Source organism: Furipterus horrens, unplaced genomic scaffold, assembly GCF_987537825.1.
Source record: "Furipterus horrens unplaced genomic scaffold, mFurHor1.1.pri manual_scaffold_17, whole genome shotgun sequence".
Lineage (NCBI taxonomy): Eukaryota > Metazoa > Chordata > Mammalia > Chiroptera > Furipteridae > Furipterus > Furipterus horrens.
Genome location: NW_028327187.1, coordinates 2,654,586 through 2,670,345, shown reverse-complemented (window position 1 = coordinate 2,670,345; position 15,760 = coordinate 2,654,586). Strand labels below are relative to the sequence as shown.

Genomic DNA, 15,760 nt, shown 5'->3' with positions numbered 1-15,760 from the left:
CTGCAACGGCTGCTTTCTGAGTTCTTTTCACCAAGTGCCACAGTTTATCCCTCAGAGTCAAAGAAGTGTGCACACTCACAGTGAAAACTTCAGTTAAAATGATTTATATCAAAACAAAAGCTATAGTAAGAGGCAAGGATAGACTCTGCAATTCCATTTCTGGGCATTTACCTGAAGAAACCCAAGGCACTAATTGAAAAAGATATAAGTGTCCATTGATAGATGAATGGATAAAGAAGATTATATACATAAAAATTCTATATATATATATGTGTGTGTATATATATATATATATATATATATATATGTATACACACACACACACACACACATATATATATATAAGTCCATATCCCACCTTTGTGCAGGTGATCATAAAACACTGAAACTCTAAAGATTTACCATATGCAAGGTCTGTCCAGAAAAAGCCCAGACATTGTTAATATAAATAGAATGGTTTGTGCAGTATCGATGTAACCTGGCAGCCAAGGAGAGTGGACTGGAATGCACATGCGTGAACAATGATGACTTCACTGTACTAGTCAGTGGGGGTGGTACATGCTGTTGAGTGAGCATGTGTACTGTGTGGCCATCGCATTCAAAATGACTGAGCAAGTAGAGCAATGAATTTGCATCCAATTTTGCGTTAAGCTTGAACATTTCTTTGTGTAAACTATTGGGATGACTCAGAAGGCTGCAGCTATGGACAATGTGCCCACTCATGCATCACGTCTCGTACAGAGTTTTTTGGTGAAACATCAAATCACCCAGGTGTGACTCACTGCCCCTACAGCCCATATTTGGTGTCCTGTGACTTCTGGCTTTTCTCAAAACTGAAATCACCTTTGAAAGGGCAGAGATTTCAGACTGTTGATGAGATTCAGGAAAATATGACAGGGCAGCTGATGGCAATTGGGACAACTGTGTGAGGTCCCAAGGTGCTTACTTTGAAGGGGACTGAGGTGTCATCATCTTATGTATAGTGTTTCTTGTATCTTTTTCAGTAAATGTCTCTATTTTTCATGTTACATGGCTGGATATATAATGGAATGCTACGCTGCCATAAAAAAGAAAGAAATCTTTCCATCTGTGACAACATGGATGGACCTAGAGGGTATTATATAAAGGGATAGAAGTCAGACAGAGAAAGACAAGTACCATGTGATTTCACTTATATGTGGAATCTAATGAACAAAATAATAAAAAAAGAGAGAAACAAACTCATAGGTACAAAACATCTTGATGGTTGTCATATGGGAGGGGGTTTGGGATACTGGGTGAAAAAGGGGAAAAGATTAAGCTGTGCCAATTGTTAGTTGTAAAACAGTCATGGGGATGTAAAGTACAGCCTAAGGAATTGGGTCAATAGTATAACTATGCGCAGTCCAGGTGAGCACTGGTCTTATCAGGAGGATCACTTCGTAAGTTATATAAATGTCTGCTCACTATGTTGTGCACCTGAATCTATTATAATATCGTATGTCAACTGTAATTGAGAATTAAAAAATATATTTAAAAATGATTTATATTAAATGCTTTGTATAAGCAAGAATTGATGATAGTGGTTTAGTATGTGCATTCTGGAGCCTGTTATGTTTTTTTTTTTCTTTACTGGCTGTGTGAACCTGGGGAAATTACTTAATCATTTTGAGTCCACGTTTTCTCTATGATATATGACTTAGCTTAGTACCTACCACATAGTGATGTAAGAACTAGATGAATTGTTTCTGGCACATAACAAGCATACAATGTGCTTTAAATGTTTTTCTGGCACATAGTAAGTGTTCAATAACTGTGATTTCCATAAATATTAAACATATATTATAATTTTTCTAAGTAATGGCCCATAACTGCTAATTGTAGTTTTAATTATTCAACAGAGTGATAAAGTCCACTTATGAACCTCTTTGATACTATAAATAGTAACTCACAAGTTTTATAGAAGTGAAAGGTTAATTCCCCTCATCCATAGGCACTGAGAATGCAGACTTGCTAAATGTTCCTTGTGAAATTTATAATTGTTATGTATTGTTATCGTCACTTTGATTTTATAATTATTCACTTCCCTTCTCCTACTTCATTTCCTTCTTTCTGTTTCTTTTCATTTTTTAAAAGCTATGTTCCTCCACCCCCTCCTTTTTTCCATCTAAGATAGATTTTGGTGTATTCACACTAATGCCTCAACTTAACAAAAGATATGTTTCTTTCACTTTGTGTTGTTATCCTGTGCTCTATCTTGTACTTCAGTTTATTATCGTTTGCACCCTTGTATAGCTTTCTGTGAATTTTGGTCTTTAGCTGAAATCCTTGAAAGAGTAATCTTGTTTCTCAAGGGTAGATTTTATCCTTGAGTAAAATGATTGTCTCTTTGCCGGGGAAGTTCTCCTTTTCTCTGTATCTTACACTTACACGTGGGTTCCTGCTTCTTTCCCCTCCTTCTATTATATTTTCCATTCATTATAGACTGACTGAAAAACTTTTCAAAAAATTCATAAGCTAGGCTTTCTACCAGCCTTCTTTTGATTTTGGTATTTATTCCATGTTATTAAATATGTTTCTATTATGCTTCTTCTTTGAAGAAATTCTAGGATTATTACTCACTGTCTGCCAGCCAAACTCCATCTCCTCAGTACACAGAGAAAAAAAGAAACATCCAACCTCCTTAATAACCTCAGTCGTTTTGTGAAAAAATTAAACATATATACGATTTGTGAAATGGCCACTATTTTCAGTGTCTTCTTTTTGTATCTGATTCTGAGACAAAGTGTATTTAGCTAATACGATGTTTTTAAGAAAAAAGTGTGAAGTACACATTTAAATAAGAAAAGGGGTGAAAGGATTTTATCATGTAATGATCAATAGATTCCTTCACCTACATGGGTGACAGGCATGTTTTTTAAGTATGACTGACTGACGGACAGATTGGGAATTGCTGAATTAATGGGCACATTTGAAATTCTTGGCAAAGCTTGGCAGTAATTACATCTGCCGAACCACTTGATACGTTGTTGGAAGTAGCCCAGTAAAATCACATTTGGCGTTCTTGCTTTTCAGTACATACCTGACTATATATTGTAATGATAATATATTAAAATGTATATGGCCAGGCAAATTGAAGTACTCACTGCAAAAATAATGGATTTTCCCCTTTGTGAATTATTTAATTATTGGGATCACTGGTGGTAGTATTATCAAAAAGGTATTCTATAGACAAGTTAATGGTATGAATGGCTAAAACATTTACTTTATCTTTTATATTCTAAAATAACTTAAATGATATTTAGTGGTTAATATAGCCAGATATTGTGCTAAGTGTTTTACATGTTCTTTCTCATTTAATTCTAAAACCAACCACAGTGTAGGTAGATATTATTATATCCATATTAAAAATCAGGAAACTTAGACTCAAAGAGCTTTAGGATCCTTTCCAAAACTTAGAGCTATTAATCGGAGGAACCACCCCACATCTGTCTGATGCTGTTTCTTCTATGCCATTGTAATCTGGGGAGGAGAGCATCTTTCCCTCTCTATTTCGCATCTGTCTCGATCTGCCACTGTTTTTCATAGACCTCTGCCTATTGACAACTGCCAGTCAAGCACGATCACTTGACCCTCACTGCTCCACAGACCACAAGTAGGCAGCTGAAACCCCAATGAGAAAAGTTGCCGTATGCGTAGTAATGAACTCTCTTCATTTGCTACACAAGATCATGCGGACTTCATTTTAAGTTTCTGGGCAAAAGGAATTCTATTGTCTAGGGCCTACTTTATGGTTACCCCCAGTAATTTGTTAATGCTTGTAAAGACTACTGTGACAGTTAGTATTAGTAATTGTAGGGATAATATTAATATATGTGTTTTAGACATATTAGCCATTTGTGTACATATGCTAATGAATCTCACCATTGAGTGGGGCTAAAAAACCACAAAAGATGAATTATTCTGCGTATTGTATGTGGCTAGTCTTGTTTGTTACTTTTATGTCTTAACTCATTAGCTTCAAAAGTGTGGATAATTTGATTATGTTAAAAGTGTAATAAAAGTAGTACTTAAATTATGTAAATGGTAGGTTTGTAGACCATAGATCTACTGTGTAAAAAATGAAAAATGAAAAAATGAGGGCTGTAAAATTTTTACATTGTGAATGCATATTTTGAGAGGGTTTTTTATTGTTCCCTTTAAACTTTTTCCTTTAAGGCAGTTGTCTGAAATCTCTTCTTTATGCACTCTGTCGGGTAAATAATAAGCATGCTCTTATCATGCATAAGTTGAATTATGAGCTATATACATGTTCTAAAGTATATACAAAGAAGAAATTATATGGTATGATTAAAAGTTGAAAAACAACATTTCAACTAATGGATTTTATTGATTAATTATATAAATGCTTTTAGAAGTGTATTAGTAACGTTACTGAAAGCCATGTGACTCGTATGTCCAATTTGATAACCTTGACAATATTTTTACCTCTTATGAAGGTGACAAAGAGTTCCTACAAGATGTGAGAGAAGTATTAGCTCTGCTGTTTTGCTGTGCTTACTTGTCTTCAGTCTGTGATTGCATTGTGCTGTCCATTAAGTAAGAGCTGGCTTGGTCAAAAATAAGTAAACACAGCCCATTCATACACTCGGTTGGGCCTAGTGGGTCATAATCACAATGAGGCGAGACTTCACAAGAGACTGGAGTTGCCTATGGCCAGCCCATTGCTGAGCTGTGAAGTGTCACTTCCCTTTGAGATACATTGGGGGCATCGCTGATAGTCATACCATCGGGATTTTTAATAGATTTTATTTATTTATTTTTAGAGAGAGGGGAAGGGAGGGAGAAAGAGAGGCAGAGAAACAGCAACGAGTGGTTGCCTCTTACAACGACACCAACTGGGGACCTGGCCCACAACCCAGGCATGTGCCCTGACAGGGAATCGAACCAGCAACCCTTTGGTTTGCAGGCCGGCGCTCAGTCCGCTGAGCCACACCAGCCAGGGCCATATCTTCAGTATCAGTTAAATGTAAGGCTGTACTCATTTGGTTTTTAATGAAAACTAAAATGGAGATTTGAATGTCTTTCTCCATCTTTATAGATCATCTTTTGTATTTTCGGGGGTATGCATACTTTCCCTCAGAGACTTCCAATTGAAGGTACATTTCACAAGAAAACAGGCCACACCACGGTTTATGAATTACAGGAACATTTTCTTTAAAATAAATCCTTAGCACTTATTGTCAACAGATGATGTTCAGTATTTCAGAGATATGACAGAAAAAGCTAAAAGATAGATGTTGGTATCATGTGATTATTAATGGCCAAGTGACTTGATAATATGGTTGTCATTTAGACAGACCACATGCTATTAGGGTGACAGAAGGAACTTGAATTCAGATAACAAAATACTGTGAATGGCTTGAACCTATATTATTGGGGGGGGGGGTTCTACTTGTATTCCTTACAATAGCAGGAAATGAATCCAAACTCCAATAACTGCCCTGTCACACACAGGAAAATATTGATACTAGCCACGGCACACAGTTTATATTAAATTCAAGGATTTAAAAGAAATAGCTATAAGAAAGACAAAATTACACCAGGGTAAATACAAGGACAACTAAAACCATGTGCGCTTCATAGTAGAGTGATTGAGATAAGTTTATCAATTGGAATTGCAAAGTACCAGCAGGCAAAACCCCATTTTTTTGTTCTATCTACAGCAGAATTCTATGCAATCAGAATCTTTTTCAAGTTCTGCAAAACAAATGATTTGCAAGCCTTTCCCCAGTCCTGTCATTGCACTCAGTAGGCTGTACAGGACAGCTCTGTGCCTTTATTACAAGTGATTTCATTCCCTGCCCTCGCTGAACTGGTCGTTGGATCCCGATAATGCAATGTTCGGGTTTTGCCCACTGTGCTTTCAAGTGTCACACAGGGATTGTGCTCATCTTGGAGCATTTTAATTTAGAGACAAATGTACTGGGATTTGGAGCCTTACATTTTCTTAGGGAAACATGTCAGCCTAATTCTTAGAATGATATATGAGTTAGGTGTAATTTATTTCCGTAAACCTGTGGTGGATCCTTCATTTTTAATTATTCAGGACACTATTAAGCAATAGTTCCCTCTTTAAATTCAGTTATACAATTTCACAGTAACTTAATTTTTGAAACTTTTGTGCTTGGCTCCATACCCTTTAGGGTGATGATGATGATGATGATGATGGTGGTGGCAGTGGTGATGATGGTGATGATGGTGATGGTGGTGGTGATGATGGTGATGGTGATGATGATGGTGGTGATGATGATGATGGTGGTGGTGGTGGTGGTGGTGATGGTGGTGGTAGCGGTAGTGATGGTGATGGTGGTGATGATGATGGTGATGATGATATGTTGATGGTGATGATGATGGTGGTGGTGGTAGTGGTGGTGATGATGGTGCTGGTGATGATGGTGCTGGTGGCGGTGGTGATGATGATGGTGATGGTGATGGTGGTGATAATGGTGATGATGATGATGATGATGAAGATGATAAAAATATAGAGCTGGTTATCTTCTCCTAATTAGAGTGATGCTGATACATTGATAGAACAGTGGTAGAACATGCTGGTCCGTATTCACTCTCCACTACTAGTGATTATTGTATGTCAACTCTACAATCATGGAAACAAGGTATTCCTGCTTTCTGGATACTGCTCTGCTTAATTCCCTGCCCCCACTTTTCCAGTTTTCCTTTCTGATAATCCCCCTTCTTTATTTTTGATTTTGATAGCTTATTTTTTGGCAGTAGTGGCAAGGGTCACTTGGAGGAGAAGAGCCTTAGAAGTAGGAGGGTCAGTGAAGGGGTACTTGAGGTAGAATAAATGTGGGAGGAATGAGGGTACAAATGAAGGCAGTGGCAGTGGGACGGAAATGAAACCCATGCAAAGTCAGTGCCAGGGACGGGGCCATGTTAGCAGGGAATGAAGTGGTGCAGACGTGCCAGTGACCCTTGTTAGACAGAGATCTCTGAGAGCAAGGACGCTGTTACCTCTCCTTCCTGAGGACCCGAGAATAGCACCCGGCACATGAGAAACTCATTTTGAATTATACAACCACCGGATATAGAGAATCAAAGAACTAGATCTCTCCATGATGAATGGTCAATTTAGTATGGACTATGTTGAAATGAAAGGTGCTCTAGTAAACTGGTTCACTACAGACTAACTTGTAACTCCTGATACTCTAGAACAGCACTAGCTGACGTAATTTTCCGTAATGAAGGAGATGATCAATATCTGTACTTCTCAGTATGGTAGTCACTACCCGTATGTGAGTTTGGAGCACTTGAAATTAGACTAGTGCAATTGAGGAGTGGAATTTTTCATTGTATTCCATCTTCATTTATGAAAATGTAAATATAAATAGCCACACGCATCCTGAGAGGCCCATCAAGGAGCCCCATTATTGTGCCTCTGAGGAAACTAGAAGCTGCTAGCTCACATAGCCTCAGGGTGGGCCTGGTTAAAACACAAACTGTTAACAAAAAGACCTCTTCAACAGAGTTAGATGAATAGTTGTTCTTTATTTTCTATTAATATCTGTTGAAATGCCAGATACCCTGCATGTTTTGCATTACCAGTCTGGATGAATCTAGAAAATTGCAGAATGTACTCTTGGGTGAATGCATATAGGTAAACCAACGCAAAGTATAGGATGAAAAGTTTGTAGATTATATTGTAGATTATAACACCCCTGCACACCTATTCTTAGTGTTCCATTCACCTATTAGTACTTCGGAAGGTTCTAAACCCTAAATTTGTCTCTGTCGCTCACTGTCTCTCTCTGTCTCTGTCTCTCTTTCTCTCACACACACATTCACATACACACATGCTATGTTATTGTTCAGAGAAAACAATGAAGCTTTTCCTGGTTTAGTTATGACTTAATTTTTTACTACAAAAAGCTACATGATGTTCAGATTCATCAAGCAATGTGCACTTAGCTAGGACATTAGCGAAATAAAATATTGTATGAATGGGAAAACAAGCTTGCCTTAGGCCATCAGTTACATAGACACTGACTGCTTCCCATTCAGCCACTTGCTCTGTGCCTTCAGTGTGTAAGATTACAGGAAACATGATCGATTTAGGTCTGTATTTTCAAATAATCTGGTGATGTGTCTTGTTATGGCTACAAAAGGCTGAAAGTAAGAACAGCTTGTTATAAATATGTACATTTTCCATAGTCAAGCCCATGGTTTTGGATTTGACCATTGTATTTTCTCATAATAGGTAACATTTGTGCTTATTAATTTGTAATAGCAGCTCCTACTCTATTGTTCCTCTTCAACTTCAAAAGACACACTGGCCTTGAGTCAGAAGACAAAGATCTCATCATGGAATGCTTGCTATGGTCGGTTTGTGAAAATAAGAAACCTTTGTATATGACTCATTTCAGCCTGGTAGTCTTAGGAACTCAAACCCACAGAACGAGTAGTTCATGCATCTTATTGAGAATTACACCCCCTAAGGGGGGTTGATGACCACTTACAAAATGATGCCAATACCCTTCACTGAGACAGCCATCTTTTATCACCTTCCTTTGCTCATTCTTAACAGCAAAGCACATTAAGGAAATGAATACTAGTCCTCTGATAATATGAAAGTATTAAGGTTAAGAATGCTGTTCGGTATTCGTATTTAGTCTTACTGCTGGATTTATTTTATATCCATTTTAAATACATTGGGATTTTGGCCTTTTAGGCCTATGATCTTAAGTAACTGGATATAAAGGTCCTTTCCGCCTCTGAAATTCTGTGACTATTGTAAGGACCCCGTGATTCAGGGGTCTCTGCTGTCTGGCCGCTTCTCCCACAGAGAAAAAGTAGCCAACATAAGTGAGCCTCTGAGAAACATATTTTACAATGGGCTTTAAAGGAAAAAATATTAAAATTGCAAAGTTAATAGTTTTTAACTGAGGCAACAGATGTTTATCGAATGCATGGTCGAATTAATATTTCCCCATAGTTTGTCACTCCGTTATTCTTGCACTGGTTCTAATTGGGACAACACATTTCTAATAGATAGGACTTATAAAAATGTAGTTCTCTGTAGTTTTGTCATTGGAAAAGTTGAGATTAAGTTAATTCGTTAGCTATAGTATTAATGTAGTAACAGTTTCTATACTTTATTTCATAACTTTGGTTTTACAAAACATTAAGCTAAAATAGTGCTAAATAGTTGATACGGATATGCTGAAATCATTCAATTCTTTAGAGTTTGCTGCATTTTTTGCATTATCTGTCTCTACTTAGAACTGTATTGGGTTGGATTTATACCTCATATGAAGTTTCTTGAAGTAAAGATGAATACTTTGATGGGGATTCTCTATTTTCCCTACCCCGCTGCTTACCTGGTTTCTTAGACATGCCTTGTTGAGATGTTATACAGATTTTTCTCTCTACCAGAAGGGCTCCCTCACAAAGCTGGTATGATCTGGTTCAGTAAAGGGTGCATACTCTAGTGGTATGAGCTGAATTATTTCTCTCCAAGATTCATATGTTGAAGCCCTAACATGGAGTACCTCAGAATATGATCATGTTTGAAGATACCCTCTTCACAGATGTGTTTGAGTTCAAATGAGGCCATAATGGTGGGCCTTAATCAACTATGTCTGGTGTCCGTATAAGAAGGGGAAACTTTGACATGCCAGTGGACACCAGGAACGGGCACACACAGACCTGAAAGATCAAGGAAGGACCCAGGGAGAAGGTAGCCATCCCCAAAGCAAGAAGAATGGCCTCAGGAGAAACCAAACTTGTTACCTCCTTGATCTTGGACTTCTAACTTCCAGAACTGTGACAAAATCAACTTCTGTCATTTAAGCTGTCTATTCTGTGGTGTCTTAGTCAATCTGGGCTGCTGTAACAAAAATACCATAGACTAAGTGGCTTATAAAAAAGCATAAGTTTATTTCTTACCATCCTGGAGGCTAGAAATGCAAGATCAAGGTGCTGGCTGATTCCGTGTCTGATAAGAGTTCCCTTCCTAGTTCATAGACAGTTATGGTTTTTTCCTCTGTCCTCATTTACTCATTTACTCTAGAGTTTATGGTACTTTTTATGGGAGGCTTAGCAAACTAACACATCTAGAGGTAGATGATGATAGATAGAATAGATACATACATACATATATACATAAATACATATGTACATAAGTGCATGCATACCTAGATAGAAAAGAAAGGTAGCTACCCAAGCACTTCACATAGTTGTGAAAAAAGGATTGATGCTAGATTGGTATAAATATTTAAAAAATATGTGTTGTTAGCTTTAAAGGCAGTGACTGTTATGACAAATTGACAGAGGGGAATAAGAGAATGAAAAGTTGGGAGCAACAAAAGCCTCCAAACACAGTCGTAAGTCAATTTGCAGAAACTTAAAACTGGTAACAAGTTTAGGTCAAAAGACAAAAATGTGTCCTGAACCATAATGCCTTTTAATGCAGGTGTCAAGGATGTCCTACACTCTTCAGTCACTGACTGACTTCATACACAGTGGCCTTCAGAGTGCAGGAAGGTTCCTTATAACCATACACAGTGGAAAGGGAACTGGCCAGTAAATACCCTCCTTCTGTCACTTTAGAAGATACCACAGCAGTTGAAAAGAGGAGAGTTGTTCAGAAAAGTTCAGCTAAAGCTCTCATCAAAGCACACACAAAAACACCTTGAAATCCTTGAATGAGGTTTTCAAAACATTCCTATTCTGGTTTATTTGGAAAATATGGTTATAACACATTAGACTAACATCCAAACTACCATTTAATATAGAATGGGGGCTAAAGTAGTCTCAATTAATCAAATAAATATTGACCTAGTCTCAGCCCTAGTATTTCTGTATGCTGTTTCTGCTGTGATGGCACAATACCACTTAACACCCGTGATATAATTTCATGTCTTCTAAATGTATCTTTCTTTGTTAATGTTTTGCTTATAATTTTACAAATTACAGTTCTGTAATGGTAAGGTGATTCATATCTTGGATGTAGTGCTAAAATGATGGAGTGGCTCCATTTTTGCTCAACACTTGCTCTTTGAATTTTTTGCATTTTCTGATAGTAATCATGTGCATTGGCCCAATGTTACTATAAAGAATTCGAAGTGTTGCAGTGTGGTTACTCGCATCGTTTATTAAACTGTCCCCCTCCCCCCCCACCATTCCTGTTCATTACAGCATAACAATGTCTTATTGATTTTAATTGGAATTTCAAATTTGTGAATGCTAATTCATGTCAATGCACCAACCATAAATTACCTCCCTGCTCTTCAGCAATAACTACACAGCAGCAAACATCTGGATAAAAAGAGAACAATTGGTATAATCATAGGGTGTTGCATGTTTTGAATGAACACACCAAATCTCAGCATGATTAAGGTCAAGATTTCTGGTTCATTGAGCCAGTGCAGCCAATCCAACCAAACTCCCTACTTCTCAGCTCCCATGCATGGAAACTGAATGGCTTGTTGCAGGAACTGAACAGTTAGCTACTTAATGTGTTCCCCATTTGATTGAGAAATCTTTGTCCACATAGCCAAGAGCAGGTATGTGTAAGCCTTTACAGATGCTGTTGGAAAACCTGGTGTTTCCATGTCTGGAACTCATCTAGCTGGGGAGTGGCCAGGACCCCGTTTTTGGGTTAGAGATAGACTTTGAAAGAATCCTAAAGAGGAGGTCATTTCCAAGAGCTGGGATGGGTGTAGATGAATTGCTGCAGAGGTTAAAAAAACCTGGCAGAGGTTCTAGCAGGTGGTTTGCTTAAATAAACTTTCCATCTTCAGGAAGGATACCGATTGGCCCTGAAAATATTTCTTTTAAAAGTCTTCAACTTTGATCTCACTTATATGTGGAATCTAATGAACAAAATAATCTGATGAACAAAATAGAAACAGAGACATGGACACATGGGACAGACTGACAGCTGTCGGGGTAGGGGGGACTGGATGACAGAAGGAGAAGGGATCAGCCAGAGAACATACATGCATGACCCATGGACACAGGCAACAGTATGGTGATCCCAAAGGGAGGAGGGGTGGAGACTAGGTAGAGGCAGGCAAGGGGGGAAAATGGGAACATCTGTAATAGTGTCAAAAGCAAAAATTAAGTTAATAAATAAAAATAAATAGTTGTTTGTGTAAATGTGGCACTTGAAAGCACATGTATAAAAATGTTCATACTTTCTGACTCAGAAATCCCATTCGGGGGAATTCATTGATTCTAAGGAAATAATTCAAATGAATGTTGTTATGGTGTGATGTACATTAGTTAAAAAATGGAAACATACGCAAAATCCGATGTTGACTAAATTATAGTACATTAAACTCAGTAGACTACTATGTGGCCATTACAGTTGGTAAATGCACATTTTTTAGAGAGTGCCCAATATGCCCAGGCCTAAGTCACACTGTCTGCAACAGAAGTGACAGGGATTCAACCCCATACCCCTCTGTTTCAACTATTTTCCTTAGAAGTATCTGTGGGGAAATAATTCTGTGGTCATTTCCTATATTGTTTGAAGTGATGGTTCTGCCCCCACTGTATGCTAAGTGCTGGATGAACTAGCTATCCCACTGCGGATCATTGGGTTGATACAGTAGTCTGCATTCATGTACAGTTACTTCCCTCTAGCATGGATCATCGAAGTCAAGGGCAACTTCGAATTGGGGGCCACGGTTTTATATCTTATCCAGCTTATTCTGTACAAAAACCTTGATGTGTATGAAGAGATTAGCTTTCTGAGAGCTGGGCCTGAGAAAAAATGACTGATCGTTTTGTTTCTTCACACAGCCTTTTGCACGTTATCATGTTCCTGTGACTGTGTCCTTTTTCAGTGAACAGCAACTGCTCTTGGTTAAGAGATAGCACATGTATTTCAGAGGGTCGGAGGCATTAGTGGTCAGTTAATGGCCTTCAGCAGATAAGTGCTTTCAGAAGCTATTCATTATGATTGCAGATTTGTTTAGACCACCTGTAAGGCAGGTGGCCTACATTGTTAGCAAGAGTTGTTGGGTCTTTTCAGAAGCAGCTTCCATCCAAGACTAGTGAAAGTTTTTCAAGCCATCATAACAGGACTTACCTACGTGTAATAATAACTGTCTAAGAGGTAACATTAGTAATGATAACCCTGAAGAAGGAATCTTTAACAAGCCATCTCATGGAATGTTGTCAAATTACAATCTGTCCATATGAATGTTTTTCAGGTGGCAGCGAGCCTTCGTGGGATAAGGATAAGATACAGTCTCCTCTTGCTGCTCCCGGGCCCCAACATGGAATTGCTCATGCAGCGCTGGCTGGCCAGCCAGGCCTTGGGGGTGCTCCTACCCTCAATCCGCTGCAGCAGAACCACCTGCTGGCCAATAGTATGTACACGCACCTCCCCAAACTTGTGTGTTAAGAAAAATACCATACAAGAACCCATAGAAACCGTGGGCCGTCAGGGCTAGCATGTTTCTCCCCAATAGGGTTAAACATCGTAAGTCAGAAGAGCAGATAAAGAGGGATTTCATCGAAAGGGTAGGTTTAGCAGCAGTTGTGTGGTGTCGCGGTGAGCACTCTGGGCTCAGAACGCAGGGAAAGGGGAGGGTTTATAGAACGGAGGTAGATTGAAAGCTGCATGGGAGACCATGCAGCAGAGTAGTTCAGAGTGCTGGCTGTAGTCATGTAAACTTGGGTTTAAATTCCACGTCTTTTGAATTCCATATCAGTTTTTGACTTTGGAGAAGTTGCCTAACATTTCCAAGTCTCAGCATCTACGACTACAAAGTAGGGATAAAAGCATACCCACTCATTAAGGTTATTGTGAGAGGTAATAAAAATAAAGGAAATATTGTTAGCCGTGACTTGCATATAGTAAGTACTGTATAATTATAGCTATTGTTATTACTCAGTAATCAAATTGCTGCTCCTGTCTACAAGTTCTGGTTTAGATCATATTTTTTGGAACTTCAAAACAAGTCTGTATTGCTTGCCTAAAATCCTACTTCTACCAACAGGAAATTTGAGAGAAGAGGTCCATTATTTCTTTTCCTAAGACTTTTGTTCTCTCACTAAACTAGGATTAAGACAACAGAGGAATTGTTAGGTATTTTAATATGATGTCCTGAATCTTAATGATATTCATCAGTTATTAAGCATACAGAATAAATTATGGTGTCTTACTTTAAAGAGATTTAATCTCAGGAGTGAAATCTCCTGTGAAACAGAATGTAAGTTAAACAAAGGCAAATAAATGCCAGGAAAGTTATAAATATTATGTTATGAGAAGTCAAAAAAGTCCTGATTAGGGTTGACCTGTTGTAAAGGAGGGAAATTTAGAGCTTTGACCTGTAGAGCTTAGACATGGTCACTCCTGTCCTCATAACAAGACAAAAAGTGGACTCAGCAATTCTGTTAAATCCATCCCAGGTTGCGTTCACTGGGGACAGCTGTCCCCAAAACTGGAGGGAGAGGAAGATACAGAGAATCAGCAAAGAAGGGACAAAAGCCACAGCTGGAGCATGTTAGATGCATTTAAAGGATAACTGAGTGAAAACCTGAGAAAATTCACCTTATGCTTTGAGCAGGGGGAGAGGACAAGTAACCGTATCAAAATGTGCTCAGTGTGCTATCTTCTTAACAAAGGCCTTCCCTCAAAGGAGATTATTTTTATTAGAGCTGAACCTACTTACTTTCACCAGCACGTTGTAGCAATAGCAGAGACACAGTTCGAGTTCTTTTCGTTTACCTTGTATGGAAAGAGAATTACTAAATTTTAGCCCCCTCTGGCCTTCCTGTCACATCCAAGAAGGCAAAAGGCTGAATAGCACTTGTGAAAGTTACAGCCCAAGGACACTGGCTTTCTAAGTGACTGAGATTAATCATAAAATAATAGAATGCTTATCCTTTTCACACATTTGACCACCACCAGAATAAGACTGTTTAATAACAGTGAACTAAAACAGAAAGAATTGAAAGCCTTCAGCTCTATTTTATATGGATTCTGTATGGAAAATGAAAAACAGCAGTGGGATGGGGGGAGAAAATTCTAGCTACTAATACAACAGCTACCGCAAACAGGGATCACAGACTAACTCTCAGCCAGACAAACATAAAACTTCACACTAAGAGCTTGTGTACCTCAGTTCACCTCCCTCACTACATTATTACTGGCTTAAAAAAAATTAAAAGTTGTAGGAAAGACAAAGAAACCCACACAGTCTGAAACAATAAAGCAAGCAGTAAAACCAAAATGACACAAAGCAGATATTTTGGAATTATCAGACCTAGAACTTAAAATAACTATAATTAATATAGTAACAAGAGCCCTAAAAAAAAAAATAGTAACAAAATGGAAAACATATTGGAAATTTAAACAGGTGGAAATTTCAAGAATCAGAAGGAAATTTTGGAAATAAAAGTTGTCCAATAAAATGAAGAATGCTCTTAATGGGCTCATCAGTACACTGGACATGCTTAAGGAAGTCATTAGTAAACTTGAAGATATAGCCATAGAAACTTCCCAAATTGAAAAGCAAAGCAAACAAACAAACAAACAAACAAACAAAAAAAACAGAACAGAATATCCAAGAACTGTGTGGCAATTACAAAAGGTGTAATGGGGATATCAGAAGAACAGGAAGGAGGGAAAGTAACAGAAAAAAACATTTAAAGTAACAAGAACAAAAATATTTCCAAAATTAATGAGAGATACCAAACCACAGATCCAGGAAGCTCAGAGAGCACTAAGAAGGACATATATTCC

General features: G+C 38.1%; 1 protein-coding gene across 3 annotated transcripts in view; it reads left to right on the top strand.

The window, feature by feature from the left end:
* DACH2 (dachshund family transcription factor 2) overlaps positions 1-15,760 on the top strand; it is a 427,341-nt gene that overhangs the window by 332,803 nt on the left and 78,778 nt on the right. For all 3 annotated transcript variants that reach the window (XM_090264273.1, XM_090264271.1, XM_090264272.1), the window contains one exon: positions 13,221-13,379. In XM_090264273.1, coding sequence (XP_090120399.1) covers positions 13,221-13,379 — 159 coding nt within the window. The remainder of the gene's footprint in view (positions 1-13,220; positions 13,380-15,760) is intronic.